This window comes from Falco cherrug, chromosome 5, assembly GCF_023634085.1.
Source record: "Falco cherrug isolate bFalChe1 chromosome 5, bFalChe1.pri, whole genome shotgun sequence".
NCBI classification, from domain to species: domain Eukaryota; kingdom Metazoa; phylum Chordata; class Aves; order Falconiformes; family Falconidae; genus Falco; species Falco cherrug.
In genome coordinates this window covers 37,149,439-37,172,328 of record NC_073701.1, presented here as the reverse complement: position 1 = coordinate 37,172,328, position 22,890 = coordinate 37,149,439, and the positions used below count along the sequence as shown (strand labels likewise).

Here is a 22,890-nt window from a genome sequence, read left to right as displayed (position 1 = left end):
TGCTTCCCACAATGGCTGGGCTCATCTCCCCTAACCAGCACCTCAATGAGACTCTGCTGTGGGAAGGGGGGTACCTGCAGAGGGAAGGGAGCTTCCCTGAAGGAATGGGCATGCAGGCCTGGACTCCTGGAGAGAAGATGACTTAGGGGATCGCAGGTGAAAGAGAAGGGCGAGTAGGAGCTACAGGTGCACTATCTGCCTGCAGTTGCAAGAACTAGGCTGATGGAAGCAGAACAAACAGGAGGAGGTGGTTCACCATGCTGCAGAGTGGAGGTGCTTGCCAAAGGGTATTGTGGCTGCACAAGTATCACTGAGATCAACAGGCATCTGACAAGGGTCTGGAAGGGACCTCCACGGGGCATCCTCACAGGCTGGAAACAGGATACTGGGTAGATGGCTTTCTAGTCTGGAATCACTTGGGTTGCTCTTATTTTCATACAAATTTGCTCAAAAAAATGTTGCCCATTAGTTTTGCAACAGCAGGCTTTGTCACAGATCATCCGCCCCAGTTCGATCAAGTGTCTCAATAGCTGCAGACAGGCAGCACAAAAAGAGCATAGACTTCTTATTGCATACCCTAATGTGATAGCGATGCAGTCATGTGCCACCCTTGATCCGGATCAAGTACCAGTGGACAACTAAGCAGTGACCTGGCATCACTACTGGTATGGCTGTAGGCCCACAAAGGCTTGAAACGCTCCTGAGAGAAAATCTGTGCTGCGGGATCCTGAGCTCACATGGCCGCCAGCAGCCACCTCAGCAGCACCTGTCCCCTCCGCCTTTGTCCCCAGCCCTCACCACCAGCTCCTGCTCTGCTGAAGTCCCTGTGGATCTCACGTGGCGCGCATGGCGGGCACGGCTGTGGCCACGGGGATGCCTCAGGGCCGCTGCAGCACAGGGCGTTGCGGCGGGGAGGTGGCAGGAGGCGGATGGTGAGGGTGAGGGTGCAGAGGGGAACCGACCGCACAAGTGATTCTCCTGACAGCTGCCGGGGGAGGGACGGAGCTGCGGGCAGAAGCAAAACTGTTTTGGCAATATGTCTCCCCCGCGCTGCAGGCAGGCCCCTGGGGGTACGCTGTGCTGCAGGGGGCGTTTGGGGGGAGGCCCCACAGCAGCGGGCGGTGGAAGACAGAGCCACAGCCCTGCAGCTACAGACACCGCAGCTGGCGAGTCAGGCCAGGCCAGGAGGGAAAAGACACTGGAAAAGCCCTGCAAAGCAAGCTCCCCTCCGCCCAAGCCTGCTGCGCAAGGCTTTTTGCCTTTCACTGGTTTTGGTGGGGTTTTTTTTCCTCCTTAAGTCTGATTCCAGACGGCGTAATTCCTCCCACAAAAGGGTAACAAAGGAATTGCTTCCTGCGCACATTAGGTGTTATGCGGGGTTTGGTGATGTATTTCTAGGCCTCGTGAACAGCCCCAACGCCAGCCCGCACACACTGGACAGAGCAGAACAGGGGCGGAGGGAAGCGACTCCAGCCCGATACATCAAGCCCTGCGCTCCTACCGCGGGTGGAGCGGCCCTCCGGACACCCCGCAGGCGCCCAGCGGGGTGGGGGGGCCCGCCCCGCGGTTCTATCCTTGGGACGCGCGGCACTAGAGGTCGGGCAGATCACGGCACCCGGGCATCCCGCGAAGTAAGCGGGGCACCCGGGGGCGACCTGTACCCGCGCAAAAATTCCTCTCACATTGGTAGTGAGGACCCGGGCGTCACCCCGGGTCGTTATTTTCCTTACTCATAAGTTTAAGGCATAAAGAGATCTGCCCCGCCCCCTTAGCAGAACCCTGGGCGTTAGCCCTCAAGGTCAGGGCGAGCGCCTCTTCCCGCGCTGTCCCACGCCGCACAAGTTAATCTTCCGTTTTCCCCAGCATATTCCCGTTCTTTTTCTCCTCCTGTGCCGGGTAGCCGCCGGCGCCGGACGAACCGCGCCGGGATATGCCGGTGCGATATGTAAATGAAGGGCCCGGGCGTCGCTGGGGGTTGTGGGACGCTCTTCCCGGCCCCCCCGCCTCGCACGGTCGGGCGGGGTCGGGGGCGGGGACTGTCTTACTTCTGGAGGCGGGGCGAGGAGCGGAAGCGGTATGATGTCATGTCCGGGTCTTGCTCGCTGCGTCTTATCGGTGGGCCCCGCGACAAGATGGCGGACCTCTCCTTAGACGAGCTCATACGGAAGCGCGGTGTGACCGTGAAAGGGAGGTAAGCAGCCGCGAGGGTAGCGCCCCGGGCACGGCGACCTCCGGGGGTTTCTCCGTTCTCCCTTTTGGTCGTTCCGCTCCGGAGGCTGTGGGCCGCAGCCTCCCTCAGCGCGGCCCGGCCCTGTCCCTGGCTGTCGCCTTCCCATTGGCTTAGGCACTGGTCTGTGGGGCCGTGCCTTTGGTGCAGATTGGTAGCGGTGGCCGTCGCTCAGGGACGAGGCGGCTGGGGACGGGGCGGGTGGTCTGTCCCCTCCCTCGCCCCCCTGTGCCCGGCGCTGCCCCGTGGGCTCCGGCCTTGGCGGGGCAGGCCCAGGCGCCGCCTCTCCCCGTGCCTTCTCGGGCCCTTCTCGTTTCTCTCGAGACTCGCGGCACAGCCCATCGCCTCCCCAGTGTCTCCGACCTGCGCTTTCCCCGCTACCTCCTGCTTCTCCCCGCCGATTAACCCGCTGGCGCTCCCCGAGCTGGGATCGGCGGGGCCGCGGCGCCCCTCAGCACCGAGCCCCGTCGGCAGCCAGGCTGCCCTGCAGCTGGAGCTAGTGCCGGGCCGCAGCTCTGCGGGAGGCTGTGCCGCGGGGTGCGCGATGTCCCCGCAGCTCCGGCCGCGGCGCGTTGGGGAGCGGCACGGTGCATTGCGGGATAGCCGTGGGAGGGGTGGGGGTGCCACGGGCAGCCGTAACTGTGGCAGAGCTGGTCGGGAGCCGCACCGGCCAGGCCTGGGGCTGCAACGGCTTCACAGAAATTGCTGGCCGGCCCTTGGAACCTGTAGTCTCTATAGTGGTGCTCTGGCAGATTGTTTGAAATGCTTGTCTGGGTGTGGAGTGTGTTACATATAAGCTACAAGATTACAGTCTTTCTTTGTACGGCAGATGTCTCCAGCGTGGGCTGGGCCATTTACTTTAGTGCAGCTCTTGGCAGTTTTTATTTGGCATCTCCTTTGGTAGCTTTCCGTATTCCCATTTGCCATAGTCTCTTGCTGCTTCTGAAAACCTTATCCATGGATTTCTCCCTATCTGTGTTAGCTAAGTGTGCACCTTTTGGTGGTTGTTGCTGCTTTGGTGGTTTTTTTTGTTTTAATTTAATGGTCATTGGAGAATCTTAGGTTTAAACTCGCAATATCCACACTTACGTGCCTAGAGTAGTAGTTTGAAAGGTCTCTGCTGATGTGTACTAGTAAAATACTTAAACACATGCTTAAATCCTAGTCTAGACAAGGCCTTGGCTTTGCCCTTTCATTCATGTTATCTTGCGTACTTGGAACAGTCTTATGCTGCTTAACATGCCAAATACCTCCTTTCTCCATTTTCAGATCCCTCCTTAAATCTCATTTCTTCCAGGAATTCTTCTTGCTTTTTTTTGCTGAACAGTAGTCCCTCTGCAGCACTGTTAAGAATTTTTGTGTCTTGCATTTCTCTTGTTCATCATGTTTAGCTCACTTCATGAGATTTCTATGATGTCTATGACTTTGTGAAGGCTGGATAGGCTGAGTAAACTGCTGTTCAATAGTCTAGATGAAATAACAGAAAATTTCCCACCTATAAAATGTACTAATCCACAAAATATTCCAGCCAGAACTTGGGTACTGGAAAGTGAATTAGATGTTTGAGATTCCCTATTATTTCAGATGCTGTGGCACAAAATGTCTGAGGAGTTGATGCTGTTGTCTGGTAAGCAGTTCACTAGGGAATAGTTGCTGATTAGGATAAACAAGTCTTCAGAGATGTTGTAATCTTCAGTACAGAGTTTCCTAACCAGTTTAATTAGTTCATGTCATTAACAGTTTTAACTAATTCTGGTTTAAATGCTGATACATGTATTTCTGGTTTTACTTTGACCTCTTTTATGCTCATTTAAAGGAACCACTCATCAAACCCTTCTGCAGCACTCAAGTACTGAATGCTTTCAGCATAGCTAAATCAATGCTTTTTAAAATTGCAAGGGAAGTCTTGTTCTGTGGCTGTTGCTTTATGAGTACTGTTTGTCTTCTGTATTACTCTGGATATGTTTTAATAAATGGTCCTGTTTCTTCAGGCTAGTGTGCTTTGACTGTATGAGAGAGCAGCCATAGGATTCTTGGCCAGGTAACAAAATGGGAGCCTAGCCTTAGCTGTCCAGTTGTCTGGACACAAGAATGAAAGAGACAGAAATGGAGGTTCAGTCTCTCATCTCTATTTTTACAGAACTCTCCATTGAAAATACAGGACTGTAAATAATGTTAAGATTGTAGATCAGGCAATACTGATGTAAAGCTGTATGAAGAATTGAAATTGCATCATTGTTTGAATTTGTGATGTTAGCCTTTTGAGTTTTACAACAAATTCTAGGTATCTACTTTTAGACTATAATATGGGACAGTACATTTCAGAAAGCAGGTGAACACTGTAGCCCTCTGTAGCTTATTTTGAATTCTGAAAAGCCAACAGCAAGACTATTTGTTCAGTACCTTAACTTTAACATCTCTTGGTACTTTGTAATCTCTTTTAAAAATAAACATAATGGGAGAAAGAAATTAAAAAATACTTAGAGGAACTGTATTAAAAAATTAGACAAGCTGTTTCCTTTTAGGGGAGATCTTGAAAAAGTGAGTCAGACCAATAACAAGAAGCTAGTTTCAGCTTTCACTACATAATGGTCTGCTGCTTAGTAATACTTGTGTATAAATGCTGTCCTTTCTGTGGGCTTTTATCTTTCTGTGCTCACTGTTGTGACCGTGTGCTTAGAATATAAAGGACATCAATTGCAACAGTTTTGTTAGTAGATTACTTTTCAATATCACTGCCTCTTCTTTAATTTGACTGATAAGTATTTCACTGGCAGTTAATCAACTTTGAAACTGGTAGCTTTGAACTGAGGTTGTTACTGGTGCTTGTACATGCTAAGCCTCTACACTCCCACAGATCTGAACTGGCTGCCCAGAATTCTTGAAATCGTGTGTAGTTCCATGTTTCTTTTGTACCAGGACATATTATGGTATTACAAAAGATGCTTTGGCAGACCTGCTCAATCCTAAGGCTAGAAAATCTGTTTCTGTTCCTCTTTGTCTTCAGAGGTTTCCCCAAAGTACCTAAATTGATGAGTTTTGTTTAAATGTAGTATTTACTTGGCACAGCTGAAGTCAGACCTTTTAACTTAAGTTTGTGATTGTGAGCTTAAGGATGGATTTTGGAAATAAGTTCCTTAGCTGTTTATGTAGAAAGTAAAATCCAGCATACAACAGTAGAGCTCCTAAGCTGTTTTATCTGGACATCTAACCTGAGTGGATTTCTGTACAGTAATAATGAGCTTTTGTTTGCAGCTACACAAATACTTTTATTAATAACTGTGTCACATCTTACAATGTCTGAAAGTTGTTTTTTTTCTCCCCTGCCCCCCAGGCTTAACACAAGGCCAGTGTTTGGAGGTGTAAGATCTCGCATTGGAATCCAGCAAAATCTTCTAAATAGATCATCGCCAGCTGTCAATTTCCAGCGGACATTTGATGCCCGACAGAAGATAGGACTCACTGATGCCCGACACAAACTGGGGGTTAAAGATGCCCGTGAAAAACTGGTTCAAAAGGATGCTCGGTTCAAAATCAAAGGGAAGGTGCAGGATGCTCGAGAGATGTTGAATTCCCGTAAGCAGCAAAGTGTTGCTGCTGAGAAGGTGACCAAAGTGGTGGATGCCAGAGAGAAGATCAGCTTAAAAAGGAGTGCGCCAGCTGCTATCAGCCCAGCTATGGGGACAGTAAATCCAGCCGTGAAGATCACCAAAACTATCCAAGTAGGTCAAGCAAGTCACTTCTGAGCCCCTCAGTTACTGTACAGCAGTCCAGTAGAAATTCTAATACATGAGTATATTCACATGTTTACAATAGAAGTGATGGTCATACAGTTCAGTCCAGCCTGTAGGGCAGGATTTAGAGCCTTCTGGGTGTCCTTGCAGCTACTTGGGTCTTTTTGTAGAATCCCAGCTTTCATTTAAATTTTTATTTTAAATTTGGGCCCAATAAAGACTAAAGCAGCACTCTTGTCAGCATTAAAGTAGTCATTGTGAATAGTTAATTTGTCTCTTTCCCACCTGAATACAAAGAAAATGTATGCACTTTTTGTTGTTTTTAAATCACCCCTCTTTGCAAGTCTGATGTGGTAGATTGTCCTGTCTGTCTGGTTTATTCTAGCGTTGGGATAACGGTTCAGATTATGCAGCTGTGTTTATATCTAAGAAGATAAAAAACTGAATGAGCAATTTCTCTGTTTCTACTTGTCTGGTTTTCAGGAAAGCCCTGGCTTCCAGGGAGTTGCCTGATTACATGAAGCATTTCTGCTGAGGCTCAAGATCTATTTCAACTGCAAAATAATCAGTTGGTCACCCTAACCTGCTGATTTCCTTTGACAATTTTCTAATTTCACTTTGCTGTGCGCACAGTAACTTGATCCTTAGCAAACTTCTCTGAGAAGCAGCTACTATTAAACTATGTGTGTGTTAGGTACAGTAGGTAGTCAGAAGAGAAGTTCCCAGACTGTCAGGATTGTTGTTTGAAGAGTGGTTTTGTTCCTTAGGTCTACAAGCATGAAACTGACGTTTCTCTTTCCTGTTCCTCCTCCCAAAGATCAGCAGCGTGCTTACACATACCCAGAAAATCTCCTGCTCTCATCAGTTTGAAAGCCTGGATGAGCCTGTTTTCTGTTCAACTGTGGGTTTTGCTCAAGAATATCAAATATATCCTGTAAACTAGCCTAGGAAATTTCCTGTTACTTGGCAGGAACCTGCCAGGCTGACGTAAGAAAGAGAAAGGACTCTTGTGGCAGTAAGAAGGGCTAATCACAGAGCAATAAAGCAGTCTGTTCAGTAGTCTTTTATTATTAGGGTAATTAGTACAAATGCTGTCATAAGCCAGATCACCACCATCAGCCATTAGGAGCTGAATGTTTTCTACAAAGTTTCTAGGAGTTAAAATAGCTGTAGCAATTTGCTCTGACCAGGTCTTTTTTTTTTTTGTATGATTTAGTTTGACCTATAGTACTTTCTGTTTGTTAGGCAACATAATGCAAGAAAAAATACTGTAGTAACGGTGAATAAGGCTGTAGACAAAATGGTACATAACAGCAATTATCTTGTCACTTTTTTTAAAGATTTATACCAAAATCCCAAATTGCCCATGGTCCTCCTCTCTTCCCACATGTGGGAGTTGAATAAAGCTGAAATATCTGGATCTGAGATGCAGCACACGGCTCTAATGTTCTGTACTGTGGCCTTGTTTCTCTTAAAGGAAAAAAGTCTTTGAAATGCAAAGAATTTCCGTAGCTCTGCTGATGTTTCTGTAGGACAGGTACCCTTATTTCTGACTTAATTAGCAAATTGAAATGCAAGGGTGCTGTGGTGTAAGTTAGCTAGGGAAAATGCAAATTTAAAGATTTTACTGCCTGTATGGAGTATTCTTGTAAAACCACCCATTCTGTCCTGTAATGGACAGCTTCCAGCTTTTTCAAAAATCAAAAGGGCATTTTCAGGGGAGTTGCTGCTTGATTTCAGTTGTTGGTTAGTACAGCTGCATTCCCTGACAACTGTTGTTGTGGTTTCCCTGTTTCATGGAATAACAGGCTGCAGAAGGGTCAGCTACACTACCCTCTGCGTCATTTTATTCTGCTACAGCTTATTTCAGCTCTAGTGTGAAGGGACAGTCTTTACTTCTCTTTTGAAACAGGACTGAACTAAATTGTGTTGTGTCCCAATTAGTTGAGCTTTGTGGAAATGGGTGTCTTTAGTTCCCTGTTGCGTGAAGGGAGGTTGATTTACCCCATTCATGGTTTTGTGTTGGCAAAAGTGTAGATCAAGGCAGTGCTGGCAGGACTGGAGTTAAGTCTCCTTCCCACTAATCTTGGACTAAAACTCAAGTAACTTGCGTCAGTTTCTCTGTGTGGCCTTAGGTTTTCATTTCTTCAATTAAGCGAAGCTATCTTGTATTGAATGTATTACAGGAAACATAGTCATTATCTCATAACTTATTGTGGTAATATGTTTCAAGAGCAGGAGAGCGAATTTCATTTAAAATGTCTGAGGGTACCAACTAATGGCTCTGATCTTCTGAAACGGGGATCTGGTGGACTCTAGCATTTAATGCTTTGGTTCTTTCTCCCTGACTGTAGCAGAAGGCTCCAGTTCCTGGACATTCTCATCCAGCAGGAATGAGGATCAATGTGGTGAACAACCATACACACAAACAGGTGTGTGTCTGCTCTGTGCTTTTTGTTACCTTTGTGGGGGAAGGAAAGTGTCCATAAACATTGGCAGGTGCAAAGAAAACTTTTAAGTAGGAAATTAAAGTGTTTGGAAGTTCTGTTAACAGCTTAGCTCCCTGTCCTTGTGTGTTTGAGATACTTTCATGGTAATTGAGCTTTTCATTTACTCTAATTGATCTTGATTCCTTGTGTGTTATATGAATGCAAAGTTGGCATTTCCAATTTTTATCTGTATGTGCTAATGTGTTTTTTTTTCTAGAGACTGTGACCTTTAGCTCTGATGTCTTTCTGTAAATTTCTCAGGGACACTCCATCAGATCAAGTTATTGGTTGTTTTGATTCACCATCCTGCCAGCCTGTTCAGAGGATGGATATGATTGTACATGGTCAGATGTTCTACAGTGAGGTGGGAGAGGGTGTAACCTTTCTGTGAAATCCCAGCTGTGGGTCCCTGCTGGAAACCTGATAGTGAATGATGCTAACTGGTATTCTGATGTACTTTCAAAGTTGCCATATCCCTTATCAAATAGGCTGTGAGGCAGACCCTAGAATTTGTGCTGTCTCTTCTGGCATCACTTTTTTAACACCTTTGTTACAACCCCCAGCCATTCAGCCACCTGAACACCTTGGGTCCTCTCAGAGAGGAATTACACATTTGCATTGCTTACCTTACTGTGTGAGGTGTCTGTGCCCAAATGCTTGTGTGTGTCTGTACACAAAGCATTACATTAAATATTGGAAAGCTGAGATCCAAAATGCCATGTCCTGGGGTTTTTTAGCCTCGATTATGGTAACTTCAGCTATTTGTGTTACCTCAACTTTGACCTGTTGGCCTTACCTGTCCCAGATGCTGTCACTTAAGGAAGTGTCATCATTATTCTGACCTCTCAGCGCTGTAATCCTGGAATTGATTTTATTTATCTCAAACTCAAGTCCATTGTCCTGATGGCTAGTGTTTTTCCCAGCTCTTTTCTTTTCTGCACAATTCTTCCATGTTCTACCATGCCTTTTGGGGTTTTTTTCCTTCCTAGTACTTCTGTTACTAGGACAGCTTTCCTGTTTGTAAACCAGAATCTTGCCGACTAGGAAAACCCACTGATTTTGCAAACTCTCCTTCCTAATACCTCCATTTTTCTTACCTTTCTACTGAATTAATGGGAAGCTGTGTTGAGTCGTGACTTCTTACGTTCTGGGTAGTGCCATATGTGTATAGACTTTTTCTTAACGTTATTTTGAGTCTATGAAAAAATATTTGTGTAGGAGTTCGCCTCAGTATTTTAAGGCTGGGCTATGAGTGTTAAGTTGAACTGGGAAATTAATTATTCATTCAGTAAACCTCCTAGTGCAGTGTTTTTGAGTGCCAGACGGATGTGTGCTGTGCTGAGGAAAGGAGGCTATTCAAAAAGAATGGTTGGTTCAAATGTATTTGGCAGGCATCTGCTTAATTTAAAAATAATTTTAAAAAATCATATGCACAGGCTTCAACTTTAAAGGTAGCAGGGTGCTAAGAAGTAAGGCACTGAGGCTTTATTCCATTGATGTGGTTTCATTAGTCCTGATGAGGTCTAGGGATTAGAGAAATCTGTATGTCACTTCAGTACACCTGGGAAAGCAGTTCTACTGTGGCGTTTCTGGAAAAGAAGTTTGATAGTTTTTACACTGATGTTTTGAAATGGACTTGGGTACCTTCAGCTTTGTGTCCCAAGCTGCAAGGACAGGAGTAAAGTCCAATGTAGGTCATGTTCATTAACTGAAGAAGGCTGAAGACAGGAGAAAACTACTTATTTTGGAAAAGGTGTCTAGATTAAATCTACCTGCTTGTAAACAATTACCTTGCTTCTCTACAGGGTCTGTATGACATGGAAGATGATGATGAAAGTGTCTCTCCCCTTACTAGCAAACAGATGAAAATCACCACCACAAACAGTTTTCTGCATAATGCGGTAAGGGATTATCTGAACAGTCCCCACCACGCCATGCTCACACTGGGTGGACACACAGGCTGTGGCTTTATAGGGCTTATGTTCTTTAAAATGTGTGTGTAAAGAATGCTTTCTCCTGAAATGTTTGCTCTCATCCCACTCTTCCCTTTGTGCCAATGCTTCTAGTGTTATTTTTGGGACAGAGTCCTTTTTATGCTAACTGTGGTTTTATAGGCCTTTTACAGCCAGAGTGTGTGCTTTGTCTTGCTGGCAGGTTGCTGCATGTTAGCTCTTGACTTTCTTCTTGTTGAGGAAGTACTTTGAACCTATCTCATTATTGTTTGAGCAAGCAAGCAAGCACAGAAAGCTTTTAACTGCTTATGAAGACTGGATATCAAAGCAAGAAATCTCTTGCCATGCAGAATCTTAGTTGGCAGCTTGTTGGAGAGCTGATGATCTGGAGAAGGTGGAATTTCAATACAGATAAATGTGAGGTCTTGGGATGCTCTTGGGATGGGGTAACCTGCAACTTAAACCAAGAACTGACTGGCTAGAAAGTGGCTTTGTAGGAAAGAGCATGGGGGTCCTGCTGAGTGATATACTAAGAATGAGTTAGCAGCACATCCTTACAGTAATGAAGGCCAAATGTAAATTGGATGTTAGTAAGATTATAGCCAGCAAATCAAGGGTGATAATTATTCCCATCTGTTTGGCATTTTGAGAATGCACCTGGAGTTCTATGCCGATTTTGGGGCTCTGTGATGCAAGACAGACACTGACAGAACCAGTACAACAGGGTAGTCAGGGGGCTGCAGCGCATAATGTGTGAGGAGAGGGTGAGAGCTGTGTCTCAAGGCTGAGAAGAGGCGGCTGTGGTGAGATCTGTTCACTCTTACTGCCTAATATGTGGTCATAGAAAAGGCAAACCCCAGGTCCTTTTCAGGAAAGAACAGGGAGAAGATGAACCAACAGCTGTGTTGCAGCAAAAAAAATTCTAGTGGGGTGGTGCAGTTCTCGGGTATTGATCAGCATCTGGCACAGTGACCCAGAGAAGTTGTGTCATGGCCATTCTCAGATATTCAGAGTTTAACTGGATAAGGCCCTGACCAACGTGATATGTCTTTGGAGTTAGCCCTGTTTCAGACATAGGGATTGGACATATGTTTGTCCTAAATTATTCTGTGGTTCTTCTAAAGCATATTCATGTGGTTTTACTGTCACATAGACAGTCTAGTGCAATGATTATCCCATGTTTTTTTTCTCACGTGGGTAATTAGAATAGATCTCCTGGCTGTTTGATTCTTAAAAACAGCCTTATGGGTGAGCTTTTTTGGTTGTGGTTTTTTGAGTGGGTTTTTTTGTTTGTTTTGTTGGTGTTTTTTTTAAGGAGCAAATGTGTTCTCTCCAGCAGCTACCAAGCACAGTTTTTAGTCTGGCTTTAAACTCTGGTAGTTCCAGCTGGAAAGTTTACACTCTATGTCTTTGTGTACCCTAGCTTGGTGTTTCTGAAGAAGTATTGTGGTTTGTACTAGGGCAGCTCAATCTCATTGTTAATGAACAATCTTTGTGAACACTTTGTAAAGTACTTGAAAATCTTCGGATAAAAGGAGCTTTTCAAATTCACATTGCACTGGTAAAGTTCATTTAAGAAGAATATGAAACTAAAAGGTGCTCATTAGTGAGGAAAGTGTTCTTTTGGGATAAACGTATCTTTTTATATTTATGCCCAGAAACTTTAGTTAATTTTTGTCTCAAAGCTGAAAGTCTCCAGCACTGTATTGGTTTTGACATGGGACAGGACATGCAGCTCTTGGTACGTGCTAGTAATACTCAACTGCTGTTGGTGCTTGAAAAAGAGGGATGACTTTTGTAGCCTGCAGCTCTGAGATACTTATTCTTCCTGTAGACTGGACTGAGTGGCAATAAATTCTCTCTGTCCAAGACTGTTCCCCTGACTAAAGTGGTCCAGAATGATACTTACACAGCTCCACCTGCACCTCCCTCTCCTATGCGGACAAAGGCCTTGACAAACATGTCCCGGACCTTAGTGACCAAGGAAGAGCCTCCAAAGGAACCAGCACCTGTTGAGGTGAGCTCAGCAAAGTGGGAAATGCTCCTTATAGAAGTCTCTGAAACATCTGAAACTTGCTGTTCATTGGTCATGTGAACACCTCTTTTTTGCCTGTCTTGCACCATTATTTCTGGGACTCCCTCAAGCTTACTCTGATAACTGCAGTCTGTGTCCCAAGAATTTGAAACCTGTCTAAACATCTTTTTCTTCAGAGTTTATTAAGAGACTGGGAATTCTCAGATGGTGCATCTTGCTTCTCCTAGCTTTTCTCTCTAGCATGAGAGCACATGGTCCTGGAGGAATCCGTGTTACAGGGAGGTGGCAGTTGTTGTTTGGGCACTCCTTGGTGGCTTCCATGTCCCTAGTGTTTTAACACTGCTAGATATGTTGTCTTCTGTCCAGTCCTGTTAGCAAGGAGTAAACCAGGATTCTTCCAAACACAACTCGTACACACAAGACCTCTCGGGCATTTTTTAGACAACCTGCCTGCAATTCTTTGCCAGACTGCCTGATGCTGGGTACAGGTGACCCACCAGGTGTTCGCAGGCATGTTGAGTTCAGCACGCTCGTGAGGGGCTGGGGCCATATTGTGGGGTTTGCTAGCTGGTGTGGAGTACAACATGACACATGTGCCTAAAAGTGTGGGCGTGACCAGAGTACTGTGTACATATGCAGATTAAGTTAATGTTATACTTGGGAATGAAAGAGAAATTAGCATGGAAAGGGGGCTAATCTTCATCGTCAGATGAGCTGGGCTTTTGTAAGCATTGATACTTCCCGTTACTAGCTGTAGCACTCTCGTTTGTGTGTACAGACTTTCCCAAACATCACCTTAGTGTCTTTGGGTTTTTTTAGTGCTTTCTCTGCTGTACTGTCTTGCCCGCTGCGTTTCTGACTTTTATGTGATGGGTTTTATGTTGGCAGCTGGCATTCAGTCCTTTGGAAGGCACAAAGATGACCGTAAACAATCTGCATCCTCGAGTCACAGAGGAAGACATTGTTGTGAGTGCTTACTGCCTGACTGTGGATGTGTGACACTTCCTTCCCTTATCCTACCTCTGTTGATAAATCATTTGATCTATGGTGAATGCAGTGAAGAGGGGTATGATGTGCATTTGCTTTCCTTGCAGAAACTTTGAGGGTTCCTGATTGTTTTGGGGTTTGTTCACTTTTTCAAAAAAAGTGTGTGCTGAAGAAGGTGGGACAAAATACCATTTCTAGGGTGTACTGAGATACCTAACATCACTTAGAAGAGTTCATGCTGAGTGATGTTTGGTGTTCTCCTTGAACTTTTGCCCCGATCCAAATTATCTAGGTGCTTCCATTCTCATCACACTGGGAATAAGCGTGGTCTTCATATGTGACAGACAGTATAGAGTACTGGTCTTGAATGTTTCTGCATGTGCAACCTGTATGACTAATGCCAAGTACTCATATCATAGCAAACACAGTAAGACAAGTGTCGAGATTCTGCCACGTGATTACTAAGCAGGATGGGTGGTACAAGTAGGAGGTTAAGCCTTTGTCACTTGATGTCTTTGGTTGAAGTGGTACTTTTGATGTGACTGTGGTCATGACTAGCTCTCTACCTTCAGGAGTTATTCTGTGTGTGTGGTGCTCTGAAGCGAGCCCGGCTGGTGCACCCTGGAGTGGCTGAGGTAGTATTTGTGAAGAAAGAAGACGCTATCACAGCATATAAGAAATACAACAACAGGTGCTTAGACGGTAAGTTTGAGGCCAGTATCACATTTAGGATGAGTAAATCAATGGCAACTTGTCCAGCTCGGTGGAGAATTTAAAAGCATCTCATGTGCTCATATGCTGCCAAGAGAGAGGAAATGCCAGAAAATCAGTTCAAGAGTTACGACAATGGAATATGCTTCTATATAACTAGCTGAATATATGCACAGTTTATTTAAGTGAAATAAACTCACCCCACCCCATGTTTGCCTGGAAAGAGAATGCTCAGAGCTAGAGGCAGGGTCCTGGTAAGTCTGCTGGTCTAACTTCCAGATTGTGTTTCGTTTCTAATCCAGTGCCAAGAGCTAGATAGTCCTTAGGAAGGCTTTAGCTGCTTACAGAATAGCTGTTTGCAAAGTACAACTAGAACTGATATTTGCAAAAGTCTCAAGGCATAGAGTCATTTTTGAATTGGACTTATGAAACAATTAGTACTGGTTTCTCTGTAAACTTTCAACAATGCGGTTTTTACTCTGGATCCACCTGCAGTGTTACAGACTGAAATTAGGTGTTAATTTTTAGCTGGAAATAGATGCTTTTTCTTTGTCTAGATGAGTGACATGTTACGAATGTCAGATGAGGAGCAGACAGCTGAGAATGAGAGATCCTCTCGTGTCTCTGCTAATGGTTTTGTACCTATGTATAACTTCTTAATTAGTGTGATTCTTCATATTGTACTGAGTGTTTCAGTGGCTCTTCTGTTGCTGTGATTTTGCAACAGAAGATGTATCAGCTGTTTTTTCTCATGCTTCCCCAGCGTGTGGAACTCTATTGCTTGCACTGTTATGTGGTGTTTCTGGAGTCTTGCCTTGCCACAATTTGATAGGACACTTAATTGTGTGTTTTATTTAGGTCAACCAATGAAATGCAATCTTCATATGAACGGGAACGTCATCACCTCAGACCAGCCTATATTGCTGTAAGTGTCCTTTGAGTGGGGGGAAGAACCAAACAGGTTTGCGAGTCCTGTGTTGAGGAGGAAGGACCTGAGGGGAGTGAAACTGTGGGCAAATTGTTGTCCCATTAATATTTTCCTTCTCTTTTTCTCTGTGGCACTCTGAGCTGAGTGCAGTATAGCTTGACTCCATAGTGTTTGCAGCCCTGAAGTGCAAAATTAGTCTGAGATGAGAAAGTTTGATTTTGAGGAAAGCATGCTGAAAACCTTTATCTCCAATATTTGTAATGGGGTAACACCGATTACATGTAGATATAGTGGTGAATTTTGTTTCATAATGAGAGGTTAAATTCTGTTTCTTTTTAATCCTCCAGTCGATTGAGTGATACCCCTTCAGTGAAGAAGGAAGGGGAACCACGCCGGTCAAGTGCAAGCGCCTCCTCAAATCCCCCAGCTGAAGTGGACCCTGACACTATCTTGAAGGCACTCTTCAAATCCTCAGGGGTCTCTGCCTCTGTGCAGCCCACAGAATTCAAAATTAAACTCTGAGAAGGGGGAGCAAACAGTGGACTGGAAAACTCGTTTATGTTGGGGAATAAGAAAAGTGCAGGAATGCAGGTGTTGTTTGCATTTGCCTGCCTTGAAATTTTCTGTTTTCTATGATCGCTCCCTTACTGTACAATAGTGTTTCCTCTTGTGTGTGTACTTTCTGTTTTCATAGTTGGAGTTTTCTTCCATGATTTTTTTTCCAAAAGAATAACCTCCCCCTTCTGCCAGTAATGTATTACCAAGCATATGCCATGTAACTCCTCCTTTACTCCAGAGCCCCTAGAGGCGATTAAAAGTGCACATAGATTGTGAGGGAAGGAGTGGTGATCTTCTCCGTTCCTCTGACTGACCTTTAACTAAAAGGTACATCCCCTTGATTCAACAGGCAAGAGCATCACATTGTTCCTGAAATTGCTGTGCTGGGTACCAAGTCAAGTGTGGCTCCATACAGGGGGCACCATCTTGCATCTTTGACTTGTATGCATTCAGTGGCATAATACTCATTCTGGCTGTTTGGTCATTTTTCTGCTCAGCAGCTGTGACATTGAGAATTGTGAAAAACTGAGCTTCCCGCTGTGTATGCTAGCCCACGGAGGCATCGGGCAGAAGAGACATATGCACAATTGCACCACCCATTGTGCTATGGGAGGGATGCTTCAACTTTAATGCAGAGAGGGTGGTGGTGGAGGGGGAAGGCTGTGGTATTTCTACAATTAATGTATTAGCCCGGTAGGGTCAGGCTTAGTTGTACTCCTCTTTCTGGACTGAAAAATAAGAACCGGTATTCAGAGCTGGAGGAAATCCAGGTGTTTTACTCACGTTAGACTGTATTGCATCCTTCTGCTGATGCAGGGACATTAGTTTTTTTTCTTACCTTCTAACTTACCCAGTCTGCTATAAAAAGGAAGGAGCTGGGGCTTTGGACTATGTTTGGCTGCTGTGCCGGCATGCTGCTCGTATGCGTGGATTTGGAGGACGATTGCTGCATTTGACGGCTTCAGGGGGAGGTTCTGGAGAGAGCAGCCAGCAGTCGTGAGGAGCACACGGGTCGGCGAGGGGAGTCACGCAGGTGCCGTGCGGGGCCGCCGGGCTGTGCCTGCGGCCGCTGAGCACCCGTGCGGGCCGCCGCCGCTAGGTGGCGCTCCCCGTGGCCGCAGGTGGTAGCGCGGCGTTACGGCCGCCGGTCCGGGTCCCGTAGCTCCGTTGCTTTGTGTTTGCTCAAGTTTTGTAAGGGAGGAAAGCTATGAGCCGCTTCCAGAGTCTGGCTGGGGGTTGAACTTGAGCCTTTAGCTAGAAGACTAACAGATTCGATTCTGTTCAGCTCCACTGAACTTTAATGAACTCTGTAACCGTTGTGGGTCCAGATTCAATTTCTTGGTCGACCCTATTTCTTTTTCTTGATCTGTATTAACTCTTTGCTCTATCTAGCTCGTGCAAACCATTCCTCTATCTCACTGAATCCCTTATTAGTCATGGAAATAACTGAGGACTTGGCAGGGCTTGTTTTTCTGGAGTACTCTTTGGTTTGGAAGCCAGCAACACCGTTATTGTTAGGGTGCTTCATGTGAACAGCAGATGTTTGTAGGGGAGGGGGCCTAAGACCGCTATTGTTCTCCTTTTTTAGATTGTCCATCGAACACCCGTGTTTTGTTAAAAAAAAAATTTGGGGGGAGGGGGAGGAAATATTAGGGGTTTGAAAAGGTAATGTATTATCTGTTTCTGAATAAACATTTGTTATACGGAGAGTGGATTCTAAGCCTTTTTAGATGCTGTGAAGCAGCTAAACTTAGGTGGTGTTCCAACATCGGGTCAAGCATGCTTTTAGAATATCAGTTTTGAAGTTTCTATAATGTGATGAAGGACAAGAAGAGTATATGGGTGAGAGAATTGATACTGATAAGCCTTTTAATCTGGATCATCAAAATTTGTAGCTGATCTTGCTGCTAAGTGGGAGCAATTTGTGTCCCCACCTAGTTCCAGTTCTGTTACCACAGAAAAGAAAAAGAATGTCCTTTGTTATTGACAGACTGGTAATTCAAAAAGTAATTTTATAAAAAAAAAAATAGCTGTGAAATCAGGGAACAAGTTCTTGGTGAAGTAGGGTACTTTAATTATCATAGATTTAATTATCCAGATAGAAAGCTGACGAAATGGGAAGACACATGTATTGTGGAGGCATAATTAATAGATTTATGTCCATTCCAAAGGCCAAATAGCAAGATGCACTTTTAACTTGCTGGTAAATTGTGCATTGTGTTTAGGTTTTCTGTGAGAAACTCTGATGACATTAACATACTTTCTTGGAAGAACTACTGCTCCGTTTTCTAGCTGTGTAATCTATGGCAGTATTTATTTTTTTTTACTTGAAGTCAGTGGTTGTCTAAACACCACTCCCATGACCTGTCTTACAGCAATGTCTTGGTGTGCATTGCTCTTTTTTTTTTTCTCAGTTCACTAAAGGTATCTTGGTCTTCTAATACTTCATAGCGTGGCTGCTTTTGCTGGGCACTGAAAGGAGTAACCAGTTGGTTATTCCTAGTGCTTTCCCAGTAGTTCACTCTGCAGGTCTCCAGTTTCTCCTGGGTGGCCTGCAGTTGTCAAGTCAACCTTGTTTGTGTCCCACTGAGCTCACCTACCCCCTGCTGACCTCACATCTGTGCACATGACCTCATGCAACATGCTTCAGGGGGTTTTCTGGGCTGTTAGAGATTGTAAACTTGCATATAAAACACAGATTGCTTGCACTAACTCCACGTGGCTGGCCAGGGCAGGTAGGAGGTAATTTGTAATGGTATTTGTTTCTTTTTCCTTTGCTTTTTTTTTTTCTTTTCCCCAAAATGCGATGACTTCTGAAGTGATGCCATAATGTGCAAGTTTGTTTGGTATATTTTCATAGTTCTTGTATGTAGCATTTCTTCTGATGTTCATTAACTTGGTTATTTGGTTGAGTCAGCTTTCCGTATAATTTCTTACTCCCGCTGAGACTTTGTACATAGTCTTGCTTTCATATCTTTGTTTTTGGAGTGGCTCTGCCTTCCATTCAGTCATAAATACAAGTTCCTCTGTAATGGTCATCTTTTTTTTTTTTTCGTTTCCTGCTTTACAAGAGTCTTTAAACCCGGTTGTTACTACTGTTGTCTTTGAATGTTCTTCCATATCTTTAAAAAATTATTTTTTATTTGCCTCTCTAGGATTAAGCACATTGCACGCATTTTCAGAACTGTCGGGCTAGATGACGGTGTGTAATTAGCGTTCTTACAGAGCCCCCGCGGCGCTGCTCCGCGGGGGCAAACCGCTTCGTCACCCCAAGCCCGGGGCGGCGCCGTGTCCCTCAGCGCGGCCATTAGCGGCGCCGCGCCGCCGCGGCGAACTACAGCTCCCGGCGGCCCCCGCGCCCGGCCGCTTCCCGCCGAGCTAAGATGGCGGCCGCCGAGCAGCGTGGGGCCGGAGCGGCGCCGCCGGGCTACACGGGTGAGGGGGCCCGGGGCAGCGGAGCGGGAGCGGGGCCGGGGCGGCGGCGGGGTCTTTAACCGGTGCGTCGTTCGCAGCTCTGGCGGTGAAGTTCGGGGCGCGGCAGCGCTCGCCCCACTGCTTGTTGGTGAAGGAGCACCAGGTGCGCGAAGGGGCCGGCACCGCGCACCCGCCTCGCCGCACCCTCTTCGTCCTCAACGTCCCCCCGTACTGCAGCGCGGTGAGTGGGGCTGGGGGGGAGGGGGTCTCACCGATGGCGGGGGGGCATCGCCTCAGGAGCCGGTGGGCGGAGGGGCTGGGGGCGCGCCGGAGCCTCCCGCTGCTCTCTGCGGTCCGTGCGTGAGAGGGTGGGCGAGGGGGGCCGCTCCCGCAGTTCTGTACCGCTTGTTCTCCTACTCCCCGTGTCAAGGATGCTCTGTCTCGGCTCTTCGCCCGCTGCGGGCATGTGCAGTCTGTGGACATCTGTGACAAGCCAGAGCCGGGAGAGAAAAAAGAAAAACTGACGTCCAAATTCTTCAACCGAAAATCTGTAACGGTAAAGCTTGGGGAGTGCTCCCCTCTGGGGAGGGGAATACTGATGCTACAGTAGTCAGAATGGGAGGGGATGAAAGCACTGAGTGGTACTATTTGGAACGTGAAATATGGGAAAGCGTTTGGGTGCATTGTGTGATGCAATTATTTAAGTTTACATTACCTTTTTTTGCTATCCCACTAAACTTCCGGTTTGATTTTTGTTTTATTGTATCATTATTTGTACTGTAGCTCCTTGCTGTGTCCCCAGTTTCCCCAATGTATCTGACTGGCCTAGGTGTCTTTTTCTTTTAGGGATTTCAAGTAGCATATGTGGTGTTCAGGAAACCAGGTGGTGTCCAGGCAGCCAAAGCCCTGTCACAGGGAGGTCCCTTGCTGATATCAACAGAGAGTCACCCTGTGAAAACCGGCATTAGCAGTAAGTCAGCCCTAGCTATCTTCCTGCTAGCTGGTGCCAGGGAAGAACTATACTAATTCCCTGCTAAATCCTACCCTGCATGTCCCAGATTAATTCTCACCATTTTGTCCTGAACTGGGAGATGCCCGGTGTTTCATTGTCCTGCTTCTGTTATTCACAAAAAGCAATCCTGTTGTACTGGGTGTTGTAGTCTGGTCCAGTGACCTTATGGGAAAATGGGGTCATGTGGTACAATGGAAGGGCAACTTTTCCCAACATCTTTTCAGTATCACATGGATTCAGACAAACTGGCTGTGTCTTGCCCTCAGAATGGAATCCGGACTCAATAACAGGCACCAAGTGTCTGTCAAGATGACAGCACTTAAGATGTGACCCCTTGACAGGAACGCAGCCCTGAATGTTGTGCTGCTTGGGTTTCGGGCTAGCTCACTCCTGCTTGGGAGAGTTGCAGACTCTTCCCATGTCTTACCGGCTGGGTCCTGGGCCACGAGTTGGTTGAGGTGTGGCAGTGGGGAGGCTGAGCAGGAGCGGGAACAGAGCATGTGTGTCCTTCTCCAGAGCAGTTCTCTATAGAGCTGTCCGAAGCCATAATGCTAGGGGCTTGCTTCTAACAGAGGCTACTGCTGACTTCTGCCCTCTCTTGTCTCAGAGTGGATCGCCAGCTATGCGGCCTCAGTTGTGGATCAGGAGGAGCTGAAGGCTGAGGTGGATGCCTACATGCAAGACTACGACAAAAGGATAGCAGAGGTGAGGTCAGGCTGGGGAAGGAACCCAGTTAAGCAGTTTGTTTGGGGAGAGGAAAGGAATAGAGAAGATCTCTGTAGAAAGGGCGGAGGGAAGCACGCTGGTGGGCAGGGTGGTTTTACTCCCAGTTGCCGATGGGCAGCCAGGTCCTAGTTTGGTCCATGAGCCTTCCATCCAGGACTTACCATAGGTATCCACAAATAAATTGGTTCCTGGCTGGCGTGCAGTGTTGTGACTGAGAGTTGGATGCCTGCACCCTTGGTCCCATGCCTTTCTTCAAATCTTGTGCAGAAGCAGGAGCTGTAGCTTTGCATGTGTTTGGCGGGACTGTGGGGCAGCCATGCGTTATGCTGGCTGGCAGCCCATCTGCACCGAGCTGCCTCACCCTCCTGTCTTTACAGGAAGAAGCCAAAGCGGCCAGGGAGGAAGGTGTTCCAGATGAGGAGGGCTGGGTGAAGGTAACACGGAAGGGCCGGAAGCCTGGCCTGCCCCGGACAGAGGCTGCCAACCTGCGGCTGCTGGAGAAGGAGAAACAGAAAAGGGCCCGCAAAGAGCTGCTCAACTTCTATGCCTGGCAGCATCGTGAGACCAAGAGAGAGCGTGAGTATCCAGGTCTCCTACCCCTGCCTGTGTCTCCTGTCTTTCACACTGTGGCCCAAAGAGTGTCCTTTTTCCTTCAGCAGAGGCTATGTCCACCTGCAGGTCAACAGTTGACTCTGTGGTTATGTGAATGGCCTCACTAGCTCTTTAAGGCCCATTGCCACCACCTGTCCTAGCAAGGGCTGCTGGAATGTTTTGTGGGAGAGCACGCAGGTCGTGGCTTCCTAGGAGATGTTTCTTCGGTGCACGAAGGCAGCAATGCAAAGGGGAACCTGGGCAGTTTCCCCCTCTAGAGGGAGCTGCAGCACTGCTGGAGATGGGCCGCCAGAGCCCTAGCTTGGCATTCAGCCCGGGCGCGAGAGGACCTGCTCTGGGAAGTGTGCTTCTGTGGGCGTCAGGATTGAGCCCCTCCTGGTGTGTGGAAGCACAGCTCCCCAGGGGGGATATCTGCTGCTCCTGTGTGACCTGTCCTCTTTCTCTTTCTGCCTGTTTCAGATATCGCCCAGTTGAGGAAGAAATTTGAGGAGGACAAGCAGAGAATCGCGCTGATGCGAGCCCAGCGCAAGTTTCGGCCATACTAAGCTGTGCTGAGCTATTCCTCAGATGCCTGTGCTGGAGAGGGTGGGAGCAATACCTATGGGCTCCTACGTGCCGAAAGATTTCAAGGAACTGAGGCAGCTTCAGGTTGTCCCTGCCCTTGGATCTGAAATGGGAGATTCCAGAAACTGCTGCTGGAGGGGGAGTTTCCTTCACTTGCACCGGTATCCTGCTCTCCTGGTCGTTGTTCAGCCCTGTGGCATCACTTCCCAGAGTGCTCAGGTTGAGGGGCTGAGGCACTTCCTTTGACAGCCTGTATCTCCCTGCCACCCAAGGCCCTCCTAAAGCTTGGTGAGAGCTACTACAGCTTCTGCAGGGGCAGGGAGTGGCTGAAGAACTGTAAATAAACTGCTGCCATGTTCTCAGAACATTGGAATGCCTTTCTCTCCCCCTTGGTCTGCTGTAGGGGGGCAGCTTCTTGTGTGCTGGGGTGGCAGTAAAAGTCATGGCTTGTATGCTGGTGCTGCTTTGCACATTTTATCTGGAGATGAGTAAGAAGAGGAGGGAAGTAACCTTGGGAAAAGCCCAACTGGGAAGGTCCCAGACCTGTTGTCTCAAGGAATTATCAGTGGTTTGGTACAGATCCTCACCCCTTCCCTTGGTGTTTCCCTCACAGACAGCTCCCTCTTAGCTAGGTGTTGATGTGCCCAGTCTTCTGGCTCTGTGTGGGCCTCTACAGCAGTGTCTAGCCTGGGCTGTGGGAACTTCTGATGTTCAGCACCATTACTAGAGCAAGATGAGGTGGCAGCCTGGCTTTGGAGGGAGAAACCAGACTGCCCAAGGCCCTTTTTGCACTTAACCTGTCTGCAGGAGGCAGGTAAGGATGCCGATGGGCACATCGAGTCACAGGACAATGCTTTCATACTGCCCATGTAACATTTGTGCAGCTTCGGGCCTAATGATTGCTCACCCCAGCATGCTCTGTGATAAGAAAGGGGCTGTAA

At 46.8% G+C, this 22,890-nt stretch overlaps 2 protein-coding genes and 1 non-coding gene across 8 annotated transcripts; 2 read left to right on the top strand and 1 right to left on the bottom strand.

Annotated features, from left to right (window-relative positions):
• Positions 1 to 1,598: 1,598 nt before the first annotated feature.
• On the bottom strand, positions 1,599 to 1,747 carry LOC114016427 (U12 minor spliceosomal RNA). Its single transcript, XR_003560862.1, has one exon. It is a non-coding gene; the product is annotated as a U12 minor spliceosomal RNA (small nuclear RNA).
• Positions 1,748 to 2,033: 286 nt separating this feature from the next.
• On the top strand, positions 2,034 to 15,897 carry POLDIP3 (DNA polymerase delta interacting protein 3). 6 transcript variants are annotated; one of them, XM_055710694.1, is made up of 9 exons: positions 2,034 to 2,191; positions 5,562 to 5,949; positions 8,319 to 8,393; positions 10,256 to 10,351; positions 12,237 to 12,419; positions 13,326 to 13,403; positions 13,997 to 14,126; positions 14,994 to 15,060; positions 15,411 to 15,897. In XM_055710694.1, exons 1-9 carry the CDS (start codon positions 2,085 to 2,087, stop codon positions 15,583 to 15,585), a joined length of 1,299 nt encoding a protein of 432 aa, XP_055566669.1. In that variant the 5' UTR covers positions 2,034 to 2,084; the 3' UTR covers positions 15,586 to 15,897. The 6 variants fall into 6 exon arrangements, with proteins under 6 accessions (XP_055566669.1, XP_055566670.1, XP_014137143.2 ...); XM_055710695.1 differs by having other exon boundaries at positions 8,316 to 8,393; positions 12,273 to 12,419; XM_014281668.3 differs by having other exon boundaries at positions 8,316 to 8,393.
• Positions 15,898 to 18,905: 3,008 nt separating this feature from the next.
• Positions 18,906 to 22,314, top strand: RRP7A (ribosomal RNA processing 7 homolog A). Its single transcript, XM_055710702.1, has 7 exons — positions 18,906 to 19,056; positions 19,134 to 19,276; positions 19,466 to 19,591; positions 19,882 to 20,005; positions 20,655 to 20,752; positions 21,151 to 21,349; positions 21,845 to 22,314. The coding sequence occupies exons 1-7, from the start codon at positions 19,005 to 19,007 to the stop codon at positions 21,928 to 21,930; spliced, it is 828 nt and encodes a 275-aa protein (XP_055566677.1). The 5' UTR covers positions 18,906 to 19,004; the 3' UTR covers positions 21,931 to 22,314.
• Positions 22,315 to 22,890: the final 576 nt, after the last annotated feature.